Genomic DNA, 16,416 nt, shown 5'->3' on the forward strand with positions numbered 1-16,416 from the left:
GAACCTAGCCTACATCGGGGTCTAGGTGCTAATAAGGCTGTGCGAGTGCTAGGCATAATAAGTGTATGCAGTTCGAGTTAACTGATGAATTTGAATTTGCATTTATAGCAACATTGTTAATAGTAGCTGTATATTTGGACCGTTTCAGTCTACTGAACACCACTCAAGCAGCAAGTCAATAGGTAAATTGATTTACAAAGTGCATATTTCTGGAAGCTACTCTACCACGATTCTATTCCCTTTTTCAGAATATACCTAAAGAGAAGTTGGCTAGTAGATTTGATTGCCCTCTGCATCCCATTTGATCTCTTTACCAGGATTCGGCTGGGGAACAAGGCCAAGCTGTTGAAGCACTGTCAACCCTCCTTCTTCAGCGATTTCCTTTACAATTTTACCATTTTTCAATGTAAAAATTGTCATGCCGGAAAAGTAGATTTTCTTTCCGGAATTTGGTGAAGCAAGCTTTCCAACAGCCATATCATCAAAGGCAATTCCGGTGTGAGTTCCTCTCCCAACCCACTGGGCAGCTACATAATCTCCCTCGGCAATTAACGGCGTTTGATACTGCCTAAATGTCAAGTCTGGAAATGCCTATTTTGAGTGCCAGTGTTAGTTTTTGTTGCCATATCCTTATTTAGACCTTGATGTGATGGATTGAATAAATGACAAAATGAATTACCTGCATAAACTCTGAGAGCATTTTCTTCGCCCCTTCCTTCCCATGTCGTGGCCCATGGTTAGGATAAGACATGATGAAATCATCGGAACAAAGCTCATCCACTACCTATTACAGGTTATTATAATGTATCATTTGATTGTCTCATTCATTGTATAATGACATATGAGATGATGACCTACCGAAACATCGCCTTTGACCCAGTAGCGGTCAAAATATTCGGTAACAATTTTCTTATTCTTTTGCTCCAGAGTCATTTTCAAAAGTAAAGGAAAAGTGAAGTGTAATAATATATTAATAGCAGTATAATGTGTTATTTTGTGTTGTTTTGATGCTCTTTGAGATTGAATGCGTATTGTATTGGTGTTAACGATTCTTGTCGAAAAAAGCATTTCCATCCAGGCTTTATATAGTGAGAGCAGACCGGAGTATTCGGGAAATAGTTGGGCTTGGCGCCGCATGACGAACTAATATCTAGAGCAATAGAGCGGTACAAAACACCTAGAGTATGCGCAGCATCGGCCAACATATACAGAGCAACGCCCAGACAATTGTATTTCGCAACTAAATGATGTAATTGTCAATAGGAAAGATGAACAATAGAGGTTAAATTAATTATATTAAAAGGTCTTATTTTATATAAGGGAGAAGTCAGGAGACAGGACCTCTTATATATATAAAATCTATATAACCTATGTAGTAAAATTAGACTAGCGCTTCTTTATTTAACACTCCTACTTAAGCTAGCTATAGGTTAATAATATAAATAGGCCTTTTATATCTCTCTTTAACTTACCTTTTATTATAGCCTTTAATAATTAAAAGGTTAAAATAAAGATAAAGAAGGGATATAAAATAGATTAATAATAAAAATATAGGGTAGGTTAATCTTAAGGTTTTAGTCTTTTACTTAAGCTAAGAAGTTCTTTAATTTACTAGATTATAGTTATTTAACCTTAATTGCCTTTTTAAACTTAAAGAATACCCCAGCTAGTAGTAGTTTAGTTATTTTATTTATAATTTTATTAATTAAAGAGATATATAATAGTTTAATTTTTTTATTTTTAATTTTTTTTTTAATTTAATAATATTAAATATTAATATATTTAATATAGTTATAATATTTTAAATTTTTTATAAAGGTTTAAGCTCTTTAATTATTTATATAAATATTTATTATTTTTATTATAAGTTATAAAGTATATGTAAGAGTTATAATTAATTTTTATAGCTAGATAGCTTTTTTTTTTATTTATATTTATATTATATATTTAGCTTTATAAGTTAATAATACTATTATAGTTTATTTCTTTAAAAATTAATTAATTATATTAAATCCTAGGTTAAAAATATAGCCTTAGGTTAACTATTTGCTTGCTTTATTATTAATATAATTAGTATTTATATAGCCTTATAAAAGAAAGAGTTAACCCTTAAATACTAGGCTATAGTTTTATATGCTTTTAAAATATTAAAATATTTTTTTAATAATTTATCTATATAATAACTTTAAATTATTAAAAAAACAGCTGTAGAAAAAGATTAAAAAAGCAATATTAAATTTAATATTTAATATTATTTATATTAAAGATTTTAATTATTTTATATAAATTATTTTCTTTTTTTTTATTATATTTAAACTATTATTTATATTTAATTTATTTAATTATATTAAAGTTTTTATAAAGTTATAGTTTATTATATTATATTATTATAATATTTTTTAAATATAGCCTTTCTGCAGAAGGTTAATTTATTATTAAAATTAATTTCTTTAAATAATAAAGCTTAAGTAATATTTATAAGCCTTAAAGTTAGTTATATAAAACTCTTTATTTAATTTATTTTTAATTTTCTATATTTATATTATATTTAACTTAATAAGCAAGAGATTATTTATATAAACTATTATTATTATTTTAAGTTTTATAAAAACTCTTTTATCTATAGAAATAAATTTAAGGCCTATGCCTTAAAGGAATTTTATAAGAGTTTAATACTAGATTTATAGTGCCTGTTTTAGTCTATATAGTGCTTTATTTAAATAATAGACTTTTTTAAATTAATTATTAAATCCTTTAAGTTATTTAATATATAATTTTTTATTTATTTCTTTATATAAAAAAGCAATTTTTATATTTATTTATTTAATTTCTAAATCTTATATTACTATAAGTATAAATAATATTTTATAGCTTATAGACTTTACTATTAATATAAAAATCTTATAGTAGTTAATTTTTTTTTTAATTAAATCCTTTAATAATATACTAGGCTTTATATTAAACTATAATATTTTTAGTATTTTATTTTATTTTATATATTTATTTTCCTTAAAGTACTGTCTTTTTTAATAGTAAATTAATTAATTTTTATATTTTATTTTCTTTAAAAAAATATATTTTATTAAATATAGCCTTTATTTAGTATTTTTATTTTTTTAATATAGTTATATTATAGTAGGTTTCTAGATCTTTATTAACCAGTAGGGCAGTAAAAGTAAGTTTTTATAAAGCTTTTATTATTTAAGTAAAAAGTTAAAAAGCCTTAATTAAGTTATTAAATTTAACTATAGTACTTAAAGCAGTTTTTATAGTAACTTCTATAATTAAAAGTATATTACTTAAAGTATTTAATTCTTTTATTAAAGACTTTATAAAGGTAATAGGCTATTTTACTATTTCTTTTTTAAAGGTATATATAAAAGGGGCTATTTTTATAGTAGTAATTTTATTTTTTATAAGGCTATATAATAATAAAAGTAAAGATATTTTTATATTAGTCTCTGCTTTAGTTATTTTTTAACCTTATAAATCTTTTTAAAAAATAATATTTAATAAAGCTTTAACTATACTATTTTATATTACTATATAATTTTAATTTCTTTAATAACTAATAAATTAATAAAATATAGCTTAAGGTTATATTTTTTTATTTTTTATTATTATTTATTTTTTTAATTTTAATATATAAAAGTATAAAAGATTTAGTTTCTTTTTATACTATACTTTATATAAAGTTATAAATAAGTTTAAGTTTAAAAAAACTATCTATAGGTAATTTACTATTTTAAGAATATAAGGCTATTATTTATAATTTATTTTTCTATTAATTATAATTAAAGTTACTTTTTTTAAAAGGACTTAATAAAGTACTTTTATTACTTTATTCTATTAGTATTAATCTATGCTAGTATAAATAACTTCTATTCCTTTATTACTGCAATAGGCTAATATTATTTTACTTATGTTTTCTTTACTTAAATTAAATTATAAAAATTAATAATAGTAAATAGGCATTTTTAGATTATTAAATAATTACTTAAAAATAAAAAAGAAATTTAATTTTTATTTAAATAAAAAAACCCAGTTTATTTATATATAGTTATCTAGGAATACTACCTGTCACAACCTAACACTTAAGGTTGCGATAATAGGCCTACCGGGTAAGCATAAACAGATTAACTATAATCCATCAACCAATTATAAACCACTTAACAGAATTTATTATTAAGTACATCAAGTGCAACTTAATAAACTTAACTATTAAATATATTAAAAACATCCAGCTAACTGAATATATAAGTTACTTTTTATGCTTTTTTTAAATAACTTAAATAGCCAGTTATTAATATAGTTTTATATTTATAAATTAAAAAGCACCTTTAATCTTTATTAATAATTATTATTATAATATTATTGCCTATAGGTTTTTTAACTCATTCTTTAATATAAACTTAAAGAATTTATTCTAGGTTTATCTTTTAAAAATCTACCCTATATTAACTATTTAGTATATAGTTTATTATATATTAATAACTTTTATTTAAATAGTTATTAAACCTATAGGCAATAATAAAAATATAAAAGGTAATGGTTAGTAAGGAACTACTTCTATATATAAAGAAACTTAAGAATAATATCTATTACTTACTTTAAAGCAAATAGTAATTAATTTATTTCTTTTATAAATTAAAAAACTAAAAGATTAATTAAAAAATAAAAAAAAAAAAAAAAAAAAATCCTTAAGCTTAAGTAACTTAATAACTTTAATAAAAATACTTTAAAAATAAATAAATTCTTTATTAAATTAAATACTTATTTTAGTTACTTTTTAATTAATTTAAAAGATAATAAAGACCAAGTCCTTTTTATAGCTAACTGCCTTATAGAAACTGCTGCTAAATAATTTAAATTTATTTTAATAAACTATAATACTATAAAGGAAGAACTTATTAAAATAAAAACCTAGATAAGTAAGATTTTTAGTAATTATAAAACCTTTAAAAATTAACTAAAAAAATCCTTTAGAACTATAAATAAAAAATAAAAAGTAAAAAAAGAACTTAAGTTTTTATAATAAAAAAAAGCCTTATTTAAGTATATTACTATCTTTCTACACCTACTTATTAAAGTTAACTAGACTAAAAAAATAAAAAAAAAAAATCTATTATAATAGCATTAAGTCTAAAGTTAAAGATAAATTATTTAAGGAAAATTAAAGTAAAATTAGATTTATTAAATATACTTAAAAAGCTATTAATATTAATAACTATAACTTTAAAAAAAGCTAAAAATATAAACTAAAGAAATATAGTTATTAATTAACCTTTTAATAAAAATCTTAATACTATATAAACTAAAGTAAAAAATAAAAAGAATATATTGCAAAAGATAATAAAACCTAACCTAAATAAATAAACTTTAATATTATTAAAGTAATTAAGTTTAAAGGAAAATGCTATTTTTATAGTAAGCTAGGCTATAAAAAAGTATATTATTACTTTAAGAAAAAGTAAAAAGAAAATAGAAAAAACTTTAAATAAAATAATAAAGCTAATAAAGCCTAAATAAATACTATTATTAAACTACCTTATAATAGCCTTAATTAAACTGCCTATTATAATAATATATGCTTTATATATAAAAGTAATAAAAATAAATTAAAATACTATTTAAAAAAGCTAAAAAAAGTAAAATCTTAAAAAGAAGTTAAAATTAATACTTTAACTTTCTATAAACTACTTAACAGTAAAGATTTAAATTTTAATATAAAATTAATCTATAAATACTGCAGATTTATTAATACTATTTATAAATATAAAGGAAAGTAAGCAGTAATTTAAAAAGAAAACTATAACTATAATAATTATTATTTATAAAACTTTAATTATAAATGCTAAGGATGCTTAAACTATAGATTTATAGAAGAATATTAATATAATTATAAAAGAGAATAGTAATAAAATATAAAAGCTATATATAAACTTTTTAAAGAAGAAAATAAATTAATTAAAAAATACTTTAAAGAATAAAAAAAAGCATAATTTATATAAAAATAAAAACTTTTAAATAAAGAAACTAGTAAAGATAAAATTATTTATAATAAAAGTAAAAGAATTTATAAATATAATTTTTGTAAAATTAATAAAAAGCATTAATAGTAAATTAATACTCTTTTAAATATATACCCCTTTATAAAATATAAAATTATTTTTAAAAATATATATAATAGCAATAATATTAATAATAATAAATATTATTAATATAATTCCTAGAAACTATAATATAATAAAACTTACCTAAAGTTTAATAGAAAAAAGTATAAATGCCTATAATATTATTTATAAAATATAAACTACTATTATAAAAAACTATAAAAGTTAAATAAATTAATTTTATTTTATATATATTAATATAACCTTTATTACTCCTAGGACTTTAATTATAACTATAAAAAATATAATATTTATAAATTAATAAATAAAGAATATAACTGTATATATATTTTAAAAGTAAGGGCAGAAGAAAAAGAAAAATAAAAAAAAAGATAATAATATTTTAAAGAATATCTATTATAAAAAATAAGTTTAAAATAAGCATAAGGATAAATAAAGGCTACTAAATTAAACCTTAAAGATACCTATACTTATACTTTAATTTATAATATTTTTAATGCTTTTAATAAAAATTATAAAAAATACTATTAAAAAAAATATAATAATATATATTATTAAATATATATACTTAATAAATTAATAAACTAGTAGAGTAAATAACTAAAGAAAATTAAAGTATAAAATTACTTAATAAATTACTTTTTAAACTATAACCTATAATACTGTAAAAAATACTATAAGAAGAAATACCAGTTCTATCAATTAACTTAAAAACTTTTATAAAGAAACTATAACTTTAATAACTACTTAAATAAAAAATAAAAAAATAAAACCCTAATTAAAAAATATTATTAAATAATTAAAGAATAAAATAACTAAATTAAATATTAATAGTATAAGAAATATTAATTTAAGATATAGTAAAAAAGCCCTTTAAATATAATTATTATTAACTTAATTAAAATATTTAAAAAAAAGCTAGTAATTAATAAATATTTAAACTAATAATTAATTAAAATCTATATAAATAGCAGTTTAAATTATAATTTAATTACTGACAGCCTAGTAGACTAGCTTAAAATACTATATATTATTAAGAAAATATTACTGGTTGTCTTTAATATTGTAAGCATAAATATAAAAATAACTATTACCTATAAGACTAATTATCTTCTTATAATAGTTATTAATTAAACTAAAGATATTAAGTTTAATATACTAGATCTATAAGACTATAATATTTTACTAAAATACTTATAGTTAGAAAAATATAACCTTATAATTAACTAAAAGATAAAAGAAATAACTTAAGAAGAAGATACCTCCTTAAAGTTATAATTAAGCTAGGAAAGGGGTAAGAAAAGCAAAGATATATTTATAGACCTATAACTAAAACCTTTTATATAATTTAAAAAAAAGAAATAAAATAAAAAAAATAAAGCTAAAAAAATAAAAATATATAAAAAAGTTAAATTTAATTTTAAAAAATTATTAATATTACTATAATATAATAATTAATAATAAAAAGTAAAAATTATATAAATTAATAAAATTATTGCTAAATATTATATAAAACTAGCTAAACTTAATATAATGCTAGTAAAAGTAAAAGAATAATTTAAAGCTAATAAAAATAAGCCTTTAGCTAAAATACTATAATAATATTAAAAGTATAAGAAATTATATTAGTAAGTATTTAAAAAAAAACTACTACTTTACTTAAAATAAAACTATAAGATTATTTTTAAAGATAGAACTTTACTAAAACTCTATAAAATCTACAATTTTAATAAAACTAAGCTTAAAATACTTAAAAAATAACTATAAATATAATTAAATAAAAAATATATTAAAATATTAAACTCCTTAATAAAATACTTTATTATCTTTATACTAAAGAAAAATAAAAAACTTTATTTAGTTATTAACTATAAATAGCTTAATAAAATAATTATTAAAAATAAAATACTTTTACTATTAATTATTAAAATTAAGGAAAGACTATAAAGCATAAACTAGTTTATAACTCTAGATCTTATAGAAGCCTATAAACTTATAAAAATAAAAAAAAAATATAAATAAATAACTGCCTTTAAAATAAAATATAGATTATTTAAATATTTAATTATGCTATAAAAACTTATAAATATATTAGCATTATTTTAAAAGAAAATTAACTTTATTTTTAAAAAATACTTAAATAACTTTATAGTAGCTTATATTAATAATATTTTAATCTTTTTAAAAATATTAAAAGAATATAAAGAATATATTTATAAAATATTATAGAAATTATAAAATGCTAAGCTCCTTGTTAACCTAAATAAATGCTAATTTTATATATAATAAATTAAGTTCCTTAAATATATTATTATACTAGGATAAGTTTAAATAAACCTAAATAAAGTTACTGCTATTTAAGATTAAAAGCTTTTAAAAACCTATAAAGAATTATAAAGCTTTTTAAAACTTATTAATTATTATTAAAGATTTATTTAAAGATATAATAAAATTATAAAACTATTAACTAATGCTATTTAACTTAAGGAAGATAAAAAGAGTAAGAAGAAATAAAAAAATAAAAAACTATTTTAAATTAATAAAATAAAATTAACATTTTAAAAGCTTAAGAATGCTATTATAAGTAAATCTATACTTACTATATATAACCTAAATAAGCCTGTTGAAATAAAAACAGATGCTTTTAACTTTACCTTAGGAGGAACCTTAAGATAATAAAATAAAGAAAGAAGACTTAAACTAATAGCTTTCTTTTTTAAAAAATTATATAGGCTAAAACTAAAATATTCTATCTATAATAAAGAATTTTTAGTAATTATTAAAGCATTTAAAGAATAGCAATATTATTGTCTAGGAAATAAATATAAAATTAAGGTCTATATTAATTATTAAAATATATCTTACTTTATAACTATATAATAACTCTTTATATAATAAACTTATTATTTTAAGTTTTTAATAGACTTTAATTATAAGATTATTTACTGTAAAAGAATAAAAAATAAAAAAGCTAATGCTTTAAGTTAAAAAGAAGAATATTTTAAAGAAATTCTTAAATTTAAAGTATAAATTCTATATAAAAATAACTAAAGGAATTATAAATAAATTAAAATTAATACTTTATTTATTATAGAAGAATATAATCCTATTTTTAATAAAATTAAAAATTAAATTAAAAATTAATAGCTAAAATAGCTCTTTAAAGAAATAACTATAATTAATAGACTTCTAAAATAAAGTAAATAAATTTAAGTACTAGAAGAATTATAAATAAAAGTAATATAGGATATTTACTATAGTATAATTACAGCAGTATATTAAAGTATATAAACTACCTATAATTATATATTATATTACTACTGCTTTAAAAGACTTAAATAAAAAGTTAAAGAGGTTATTAAAAAATATAATATATATAAAAAAATAAAGAATAAATAACATTAGCTATATAAAAAATTATAACCTATTCTAGTTCTTAAATAAAATTAATATATAATTATATTTAACTATATTAATTTACTAAAGTTAAAAAAACCATTAATTAATATAGTCTATAATAGTATCTTTATAATAGTAGACAAGCTCTTTAAATAAACTTACTTTTTACTATATAAAAAATCCTATATTATAAAAGATTTAGTATATCTCTATATAAGGCATATATTTATAAAATATAGATTACCAGCAGAAATTATATTAAATAGAGGAAATACCTTTACTTTTAAGTTTTAGCAAAAATTAATAGCTAAATTTAATACTTATTATAAGCTAAGCACTGTATACTACCTATAAATAAATAGCTAAATAAAAAAAATAAATTAAATTATTAAAGTATACTTATAATACTACATTAACCTTATATAAAATAATTAAATAAAAAAGCTTCTTACAGCATAAAATTAATATAATAGCTTTATTTTAAAGTCTACAGGAGTTATACTATTCTATATTAATTATAGATTTACGCTAGAAGCCTATAAACTACCTTACAATAGTCTAAATATAAAAAACACTTAAATTTTAGCTAAAGATATAATTTAATTACAGGAAGAACTTAAAGAATAACTTAAGTTTATTTAAGATTATATAAAACAATAAGCTAACTATATAAAGATTAAAGGACTAACCCTTTAAAAGGGGGATATAGCCTATTTACTATAGTATTTATATAATAAAAAGCTACTAAATATTAAAATAAACTAACTAAATAATAAACTAGATTTTAAAAAACTTAAATTATTTAAAATCTTAAAGAAAATTAAAAAAGTTAACTATAAGTTAAACCTACTTAATAATATAAAATTAAAAACAGCTGTCTTCTATATTTTACTACTAAAAAAAGCATTAGTAAATAAAAAAATAAATAAATTAATTATAAATAAAATTATTATTTAAGATAAAAAAAAAGAATATAAAATTAAAAAATTAACTTATATATAAATAAATAAAAAAATAAATAAATAAGAATATCTTATAAAATAAAAAAAATATAATTTATTTAAAGATTTTTAGATTTTAGAAAAAAAACTTAAGAAAAATGCCTAGATAATTCTATAGGAATTTTATTAGTTATTAAAGGTAGAAATAATAATAGGTCTAGATTAAAGGCAGATTAATTAATATTGCTAATAGACTGGGATAGGCTGATGGAAGAACTAGACACTAAGGCAGCCTAGCAAGCGGCCTTTGCTTTACATTCCTTATGCTTAACTCACTTTAACTCTTTTAAATTATTAATCCCCTGCTTAATAGCTCTTTTTATTTTTTTAAACTATTCCTTCTTTTAAATATAAAAATACTTTATGTATACATCAGCCTTTAACTAAGCCTCCTCTGCCCTCTTTAACTTAAAGTTAAAATTAATACCTTTAGTTATTATTTTCTAAAGCTAAAATATAAAAAAACTAAAAGCTTTATAATTTAATTATTAATAATAAATATATTATAAGTAATATAGAGAATTTTTTTTAAAAGTAAAATATTTATAACTATATTTTTTATAATAAAGATAAAGCTTTATAATTAATAATATAAATAAAATAAAATATTTAAGTATATTATACTATAAAACCTAGGAAAATTTAAAATGCTTATGCTTACTGCTAGCTATTTTATTAACTAAAAAATTAAAAAAATAAAAAAAGTAAAAATTAATATTTATAAATAGTAAAGAAAGTATAGATTTAAAAACAAGGTCTTAAGAATAAGACTAATAGAAGAGGAGTATTATATTATAACCTAATACTTAAAGTTATAATAATAAGCCTACTAAATAAACATAAATAAATTAACTATAATCTATTAACTAATTATAAACTACTTAATAAAATCTATTATTAAGTATATTAAGTATAACTTAATAAATTTAACTATTAAGTACATTAAGGACATTTAGCTAACTAAATATATAAGTTACTTCTTACATTTTTTTTAAATAACTTAAATAGCCAGTTATTAATATAGTTTTATACCTATAAATTAAAAAGCACCCCCAATCCCTACTAATAACTATTATTATAATATTATTGCCTATAGGTTTTCTAACCCATCCTTTAACATAAACCTAAAGAACTTATTCTAGGTTTATCCCTTGGGAATCTACCCTATACTAACTATCTAGTGTATGGTTCATTACACTACCTAATACCTGCTTTTATTATATCCTTAAATAAAGAAAAAACCAACTATATCTATATATAAGCTTTTTAATAGCTTTATTCTTTTTTTAATTAAGCCTATATATAGTTATTCTTTTTATCTTTTACTAATATATAGTTTACAAGTTATTCCTAGTATAATAAATTTAATTCTAGTAAATATTTTTATAAGTTATTTAATTCTTTTTTTATTTAAATATCCTAGGCAATTATATTAGATCTATAGTTTTAAATCTTTAATTTTAAAGGCAGCTAAACCTAGTTATAAAAAATTAATAAAGTATACTCTATATTAAAGTATAGCTATAAGTAAAACTATTACCCCTTTAGTAATAATAGCTTTTCTTCTTTAAATTATTATTATATATTTTATTTTATTTAAATAAAAGACTAATATAAAATTAAAGCTAGTGTTTAAAATATAAAGTATTTTACTTAAGTAAAGTTTTTAAATTTCTTTATTTAAAAAGGTTTTTAAAAAATAATTTCTAAATTTTTTTAAAATTAACTTAATTCTTTTTATTTTAGTTATTAATAACTTATTTAACCTAAAGTATTTTTAAAAGTATTCCCTTAAGTAAATAATATAGTTAAAGGCATTATTATTTAAAATAAAGGCTATAAATAAATTTATTTTTATTATTACTGCTTTTATTACTTATAAATATTTAAGTTAAACTTTAGTTAAAAGGAATTTATTTATAAATATATTATTTATTAAATTTATATTTTATAAAAAAGCTAAAGCTATATTTTTTTTATTTAATATATTATTTATTATAAATATTTATTAAATTATAGTCTTAAGTCTTTTTTTTTTACTTTATTTTATAACTCTAGCTTAAAGTTTTAAATATAAATAAAAGCATTTATTTTTTATATATTTTATTTTATAATAATATTAATAATAAAAGCATTATCTAATACTTATAAATATAATACTAAAGTTTTATTATTTTTATAATAACTTTTTTTATTATATTACTATAACTATTTATTTATAAGTAATAGCTTTTTTTATTATTAATATACTTAATCTTTTAAGCAGTAGTTTATTAAATTAATAAAAAATAAATAAAAAGTTTTTATAGTTATTACCTAATTTAATAAAAAACTTATTAATAAAGTTTAATATTTTAATTTTAATAATTTTATTTAATTAAAGAAGTTTTTTATATAATTCTTAAAGTTATTAAGTAAAATCTATAATATTAATGCAGTCTTTAAGTATTAAGGTTATATATTTTTAATTTAAGTTTTAAAAAAATATACTATCTATAGGTTTATAAGCAGTTTTTAATTTATTTATTATTATAAATATAGTCTTCTTTTCTTTTATATATTTATAAAATAAAAATATAAAATAACTATATATAAATATAATTATTTATTTTTAATAATTTTTTTATTTTTTTACTTTTTTTTTAAAGTTATTTTTCTTTTTTTTTTTTTTTATATTAAAGCTTTTTTTTAAAGAAGGTCTTTAAATTTATTAATTTTAATTATTTTTTTTATTTTCCTTTTTTAAGTAATTTAATTACTTAAGGACTTAAGTAATTTAATAAAGGCTTTAGCCTTTTTAAGCTTAAAGGTCTTAAATATTTTAAAAGACTTATACCTTAATTACTAATCTGCCTTTTATAACTAGGTTTTTAAAACCTAGTAAAGGACTAGGGCTAGGACTAAGGCTTTTAACTTCTAGGTTTTAAATATTTTAATTAAAATTTAATTTATAAAGTAATCCTTTAATAATTAATTAGCCTAAAAATAATATTAAATTAAAGGTTAAGAAAAAGAAGTATAGGCTTTTTTTATAATTAAACTTAAAAGCATTAGCAGGGGTTTTATTAATATTTATAGTTAGTCTAAAGAAGTAATTTTTTTATATAAACTTTAATTTAATAGCTAGTTAAAAGGGCTAGGGTTAAAGATTATAATAAGTCTTTATCTTTTTTTAAATAAATATTTAATATATAATAAATAAGGTTTTTTAATAAAAAAAAAAGCTATTTTATTTTTATTTTATTAAAATAAAAGGTTATTTTAAAATATAAATTTTTTATTTTTTAATAATAGTATTAATTATTATTATCTTTAATTAATATAGTAAAAAAGCCTATTAATGCTTTATATAGTAGGTTAATTATTTTAATTAGTAGAGATTTAAAATTATATAATTTCTTTTGTTTTTAGTTAATTTAAGGTTAAGGCGCTGTCTGGGCTTATAACCTATTAATAAAAAAAATAAATAATAAAGGTTAAATTAATTATATTAAAAGGTTTTATTTTATATAGGGGAGAAGTTAAGAGACAGGACCTCTTATATATATGAAATCTATATAACCTACGTAGTAAGATCGGACTAGCGCTTCCTTGTTCAACAGTAATAACGCTAGACTAAACAGCATAGCATATATTAACTAATCTCAAATTATCTTCTCAGTAACGTCACCAAGTATAATGGCGAAAAAAGCCGATGATGTTTTATATACCAATCATTTAGTAGCAAGACGTGCTAGAGAACAAAAGGGGCGCGTGTATTATAATTAATAGACTTAGATACTCTATTGTGGTTGTGGAGATGAGTAGACGTAGGTAACAGTAACGCGCTCCTGCTTTGGGCAAACTGTGATTTTGCAGCCGTATTTGGATGTAAATTCTCTCTGACGCATTAAAAACAAGATTGCTTTTATACCGACACACTTAATGTACCGTCTAAGCTGCCGGATGCCGTTAACTTCCAAATCTTTATCTCGGTATGGCTTTATCTCGAAGCTTGGGAGGGTTGCTACGAGTCCTAACTTTATTAAAGAGTGAGGCAGAGAGACAAGTATATCATCTCATAGTTCCTCTATCGAGGATAAGATTGATACAAAAAAGAAATGAAGAAGAAACGCAAAACCCATCACAATAATGCATCTTTAGCAGCCAGAGCTGCAACCCTCGGGCTAAAGAGGCTTTTAACCTGTCAGATTGGTAGTGTAGTATGTTTACAAGTCTGAATCACTTCCGATATAGCGACGGAGAGCTCAAAGAGCATGTCGGAAACGAAAACCGAAGCGCATTCAAGAGCTATGATAGTCACTTATGGATGCAGCTGGTGAAATTGAGACAATGAACCAGGGGCTTGAAGCGCTGAGGCTAAAAACAGACTGTTGAAAACAGTATGGTGGTACAGTAACTATGTGGACACGTCATAGGCTATTGTTGGTCCACAGGGAGAAAGTATGGTGGTCACGGCCCCTGAGATTGCGAGCGATGGATATTCAACAGGTTCTTTCCACGACGGTGCGTCTATCTTTTTCGTGTTTGGAATTGGCGGCGTGTATGTGGTCGTTCTAATGTCCAATTCTATAAGTAGATTGTGAGGTAGAACGCGATTTTTAGTTATTTAGCTGATTTTGATTGAATGTGAGGGCCTCTTCTTCCCCGCTAACGATCGATGCTTATGCAAGGAGAGTGTCAAATCAAAAGAATTTTCTGCTTACCACATGAGATACGTACAATAGTTTTTGTCATGACTTGGTGAGCCATGTTATACAACAAGGCAAGAGCATCTATCAATCTTCGACTGTTAACACGACTGATTAGTATTGCCAGATAATAAATGATTTAATCTACAAGTGCGGTATACATTAGAGTAACACGCGCACCTAAGAGTGATAGAAGTCAAATGTAAATTTGCTGATTGGTACCACGACATAGAGTCTATATGTACTCCCTCCTACGGAGTTGGCACTTTGTGCTCGGCTTTTCTTTTCTCCCTCATTTTACTCTCTCCGTTCTATGTCCGGATAATATTGAGGTGCTTCTTGCCGATTGTACATCCCGTAGTCTCTTATAACTCTTCCTCCACGGTATCTAATATGCTCTTGCTCTCCGTGTGCTTTAAGAAAGTCGCATGCAGCGTTAGCGGTAGTAAATGACAGATAGGCTATAATGTCGCCTGGGTCAAGTACAGCATTGAAAGCACTCCAAGACACTAAACCTTCTACTTTGTTCAATTCTAAGCAAAGATGTCTAAGAATCTCTTCTTGGCTTGTATCTTGTAACACTGTTTTATCCATGCTAACAAGCACAACTGCTTCTGCATCACCTGCGCGCGTGGCGTCTAGTCGCTGTTCTTGTATCTTATATCCGTCTGGTTTGTGCGTATCGGCCGTAATTTCGCAGATTTTCAATCGATAGTTTAGGAAAACTTCCTTCCTCCCTTTCTCCTGGGCAGTGTGATGGAGACCCTGAGTTCGCCATCTAACTAGTGACTTTTCATCTCTCCAAGTAGAGAGCGATAAAATCCAGCCAGGCTGGGTCAGAGAGCTATATCGTATATTATCGATAAAGCCATCTACTTGGAGCAGTTCTGGCCTAAGCGTTTTCCCGATATCAAGATAGAGAGACTTTTTTTCCACGGAAGGATGCACTTCAAAGAGTACGGTGAACATGGTAGTTGTTGTGGCTGCTGCGACTGTTGTGATTGATTGTCGCGTGACTGGGGGTGGTGATACAGAGACTTTTTGAATTCTAATGTTTGTTTTAGACAAATAATGAGAAACAATAGTAGGAATGTCCTGGGTGTTATATTTTGCTGCATCAGAGGAGGGCCGTGATACATTCACAAAGAGAATGCAATTTAGCGCTCTCTCTCAAATTCCACATCATGGAAA

General features: G+C 20.9%; 1 protein-coding gene across 1 annotated transcript; it reads right to left on the bottom strand.

The window, feature by feature from the left end:
• Window positions 1-168: 168 nt before the first annotated feature.
• On the bottom strand, window positions 169-1,022 carry TrAFT101_006513 (uncharacterized protein). Its single transcript, XM_066127793.1, has 3 exons — window positions 855-1,022; window positions 680-780; window positions 169-591 (listed from the first exon to the last, which is right to left on the bottom strand). The coding sequence occupies exons 1-3, from the start codon at window positions 931-933 to the stop codon at window positions 271-273; spliced, it is 501 nt and encodes a 166-aa protein (XP_065983906.1). The 5' UTR covers window positions 934-1,022; the 3' UTR covers window positions 169-270.
• Between the last annotated feature and the right edge of the window lie 15,394 nt (window positions 1,023-16,416).

Source organism: Trichoderma asperellum, chromosome 4, assembly GCF_020647865.1.
Source record: "Trichoderma asperellum chromosome 4, complete sequence".
NCBI lineage: Eukaryota > Fungi > Ascomycota > Sordariomycetes > Hypocreales > Hypocreaceae > Trichoderma > Trichoderma asperellum.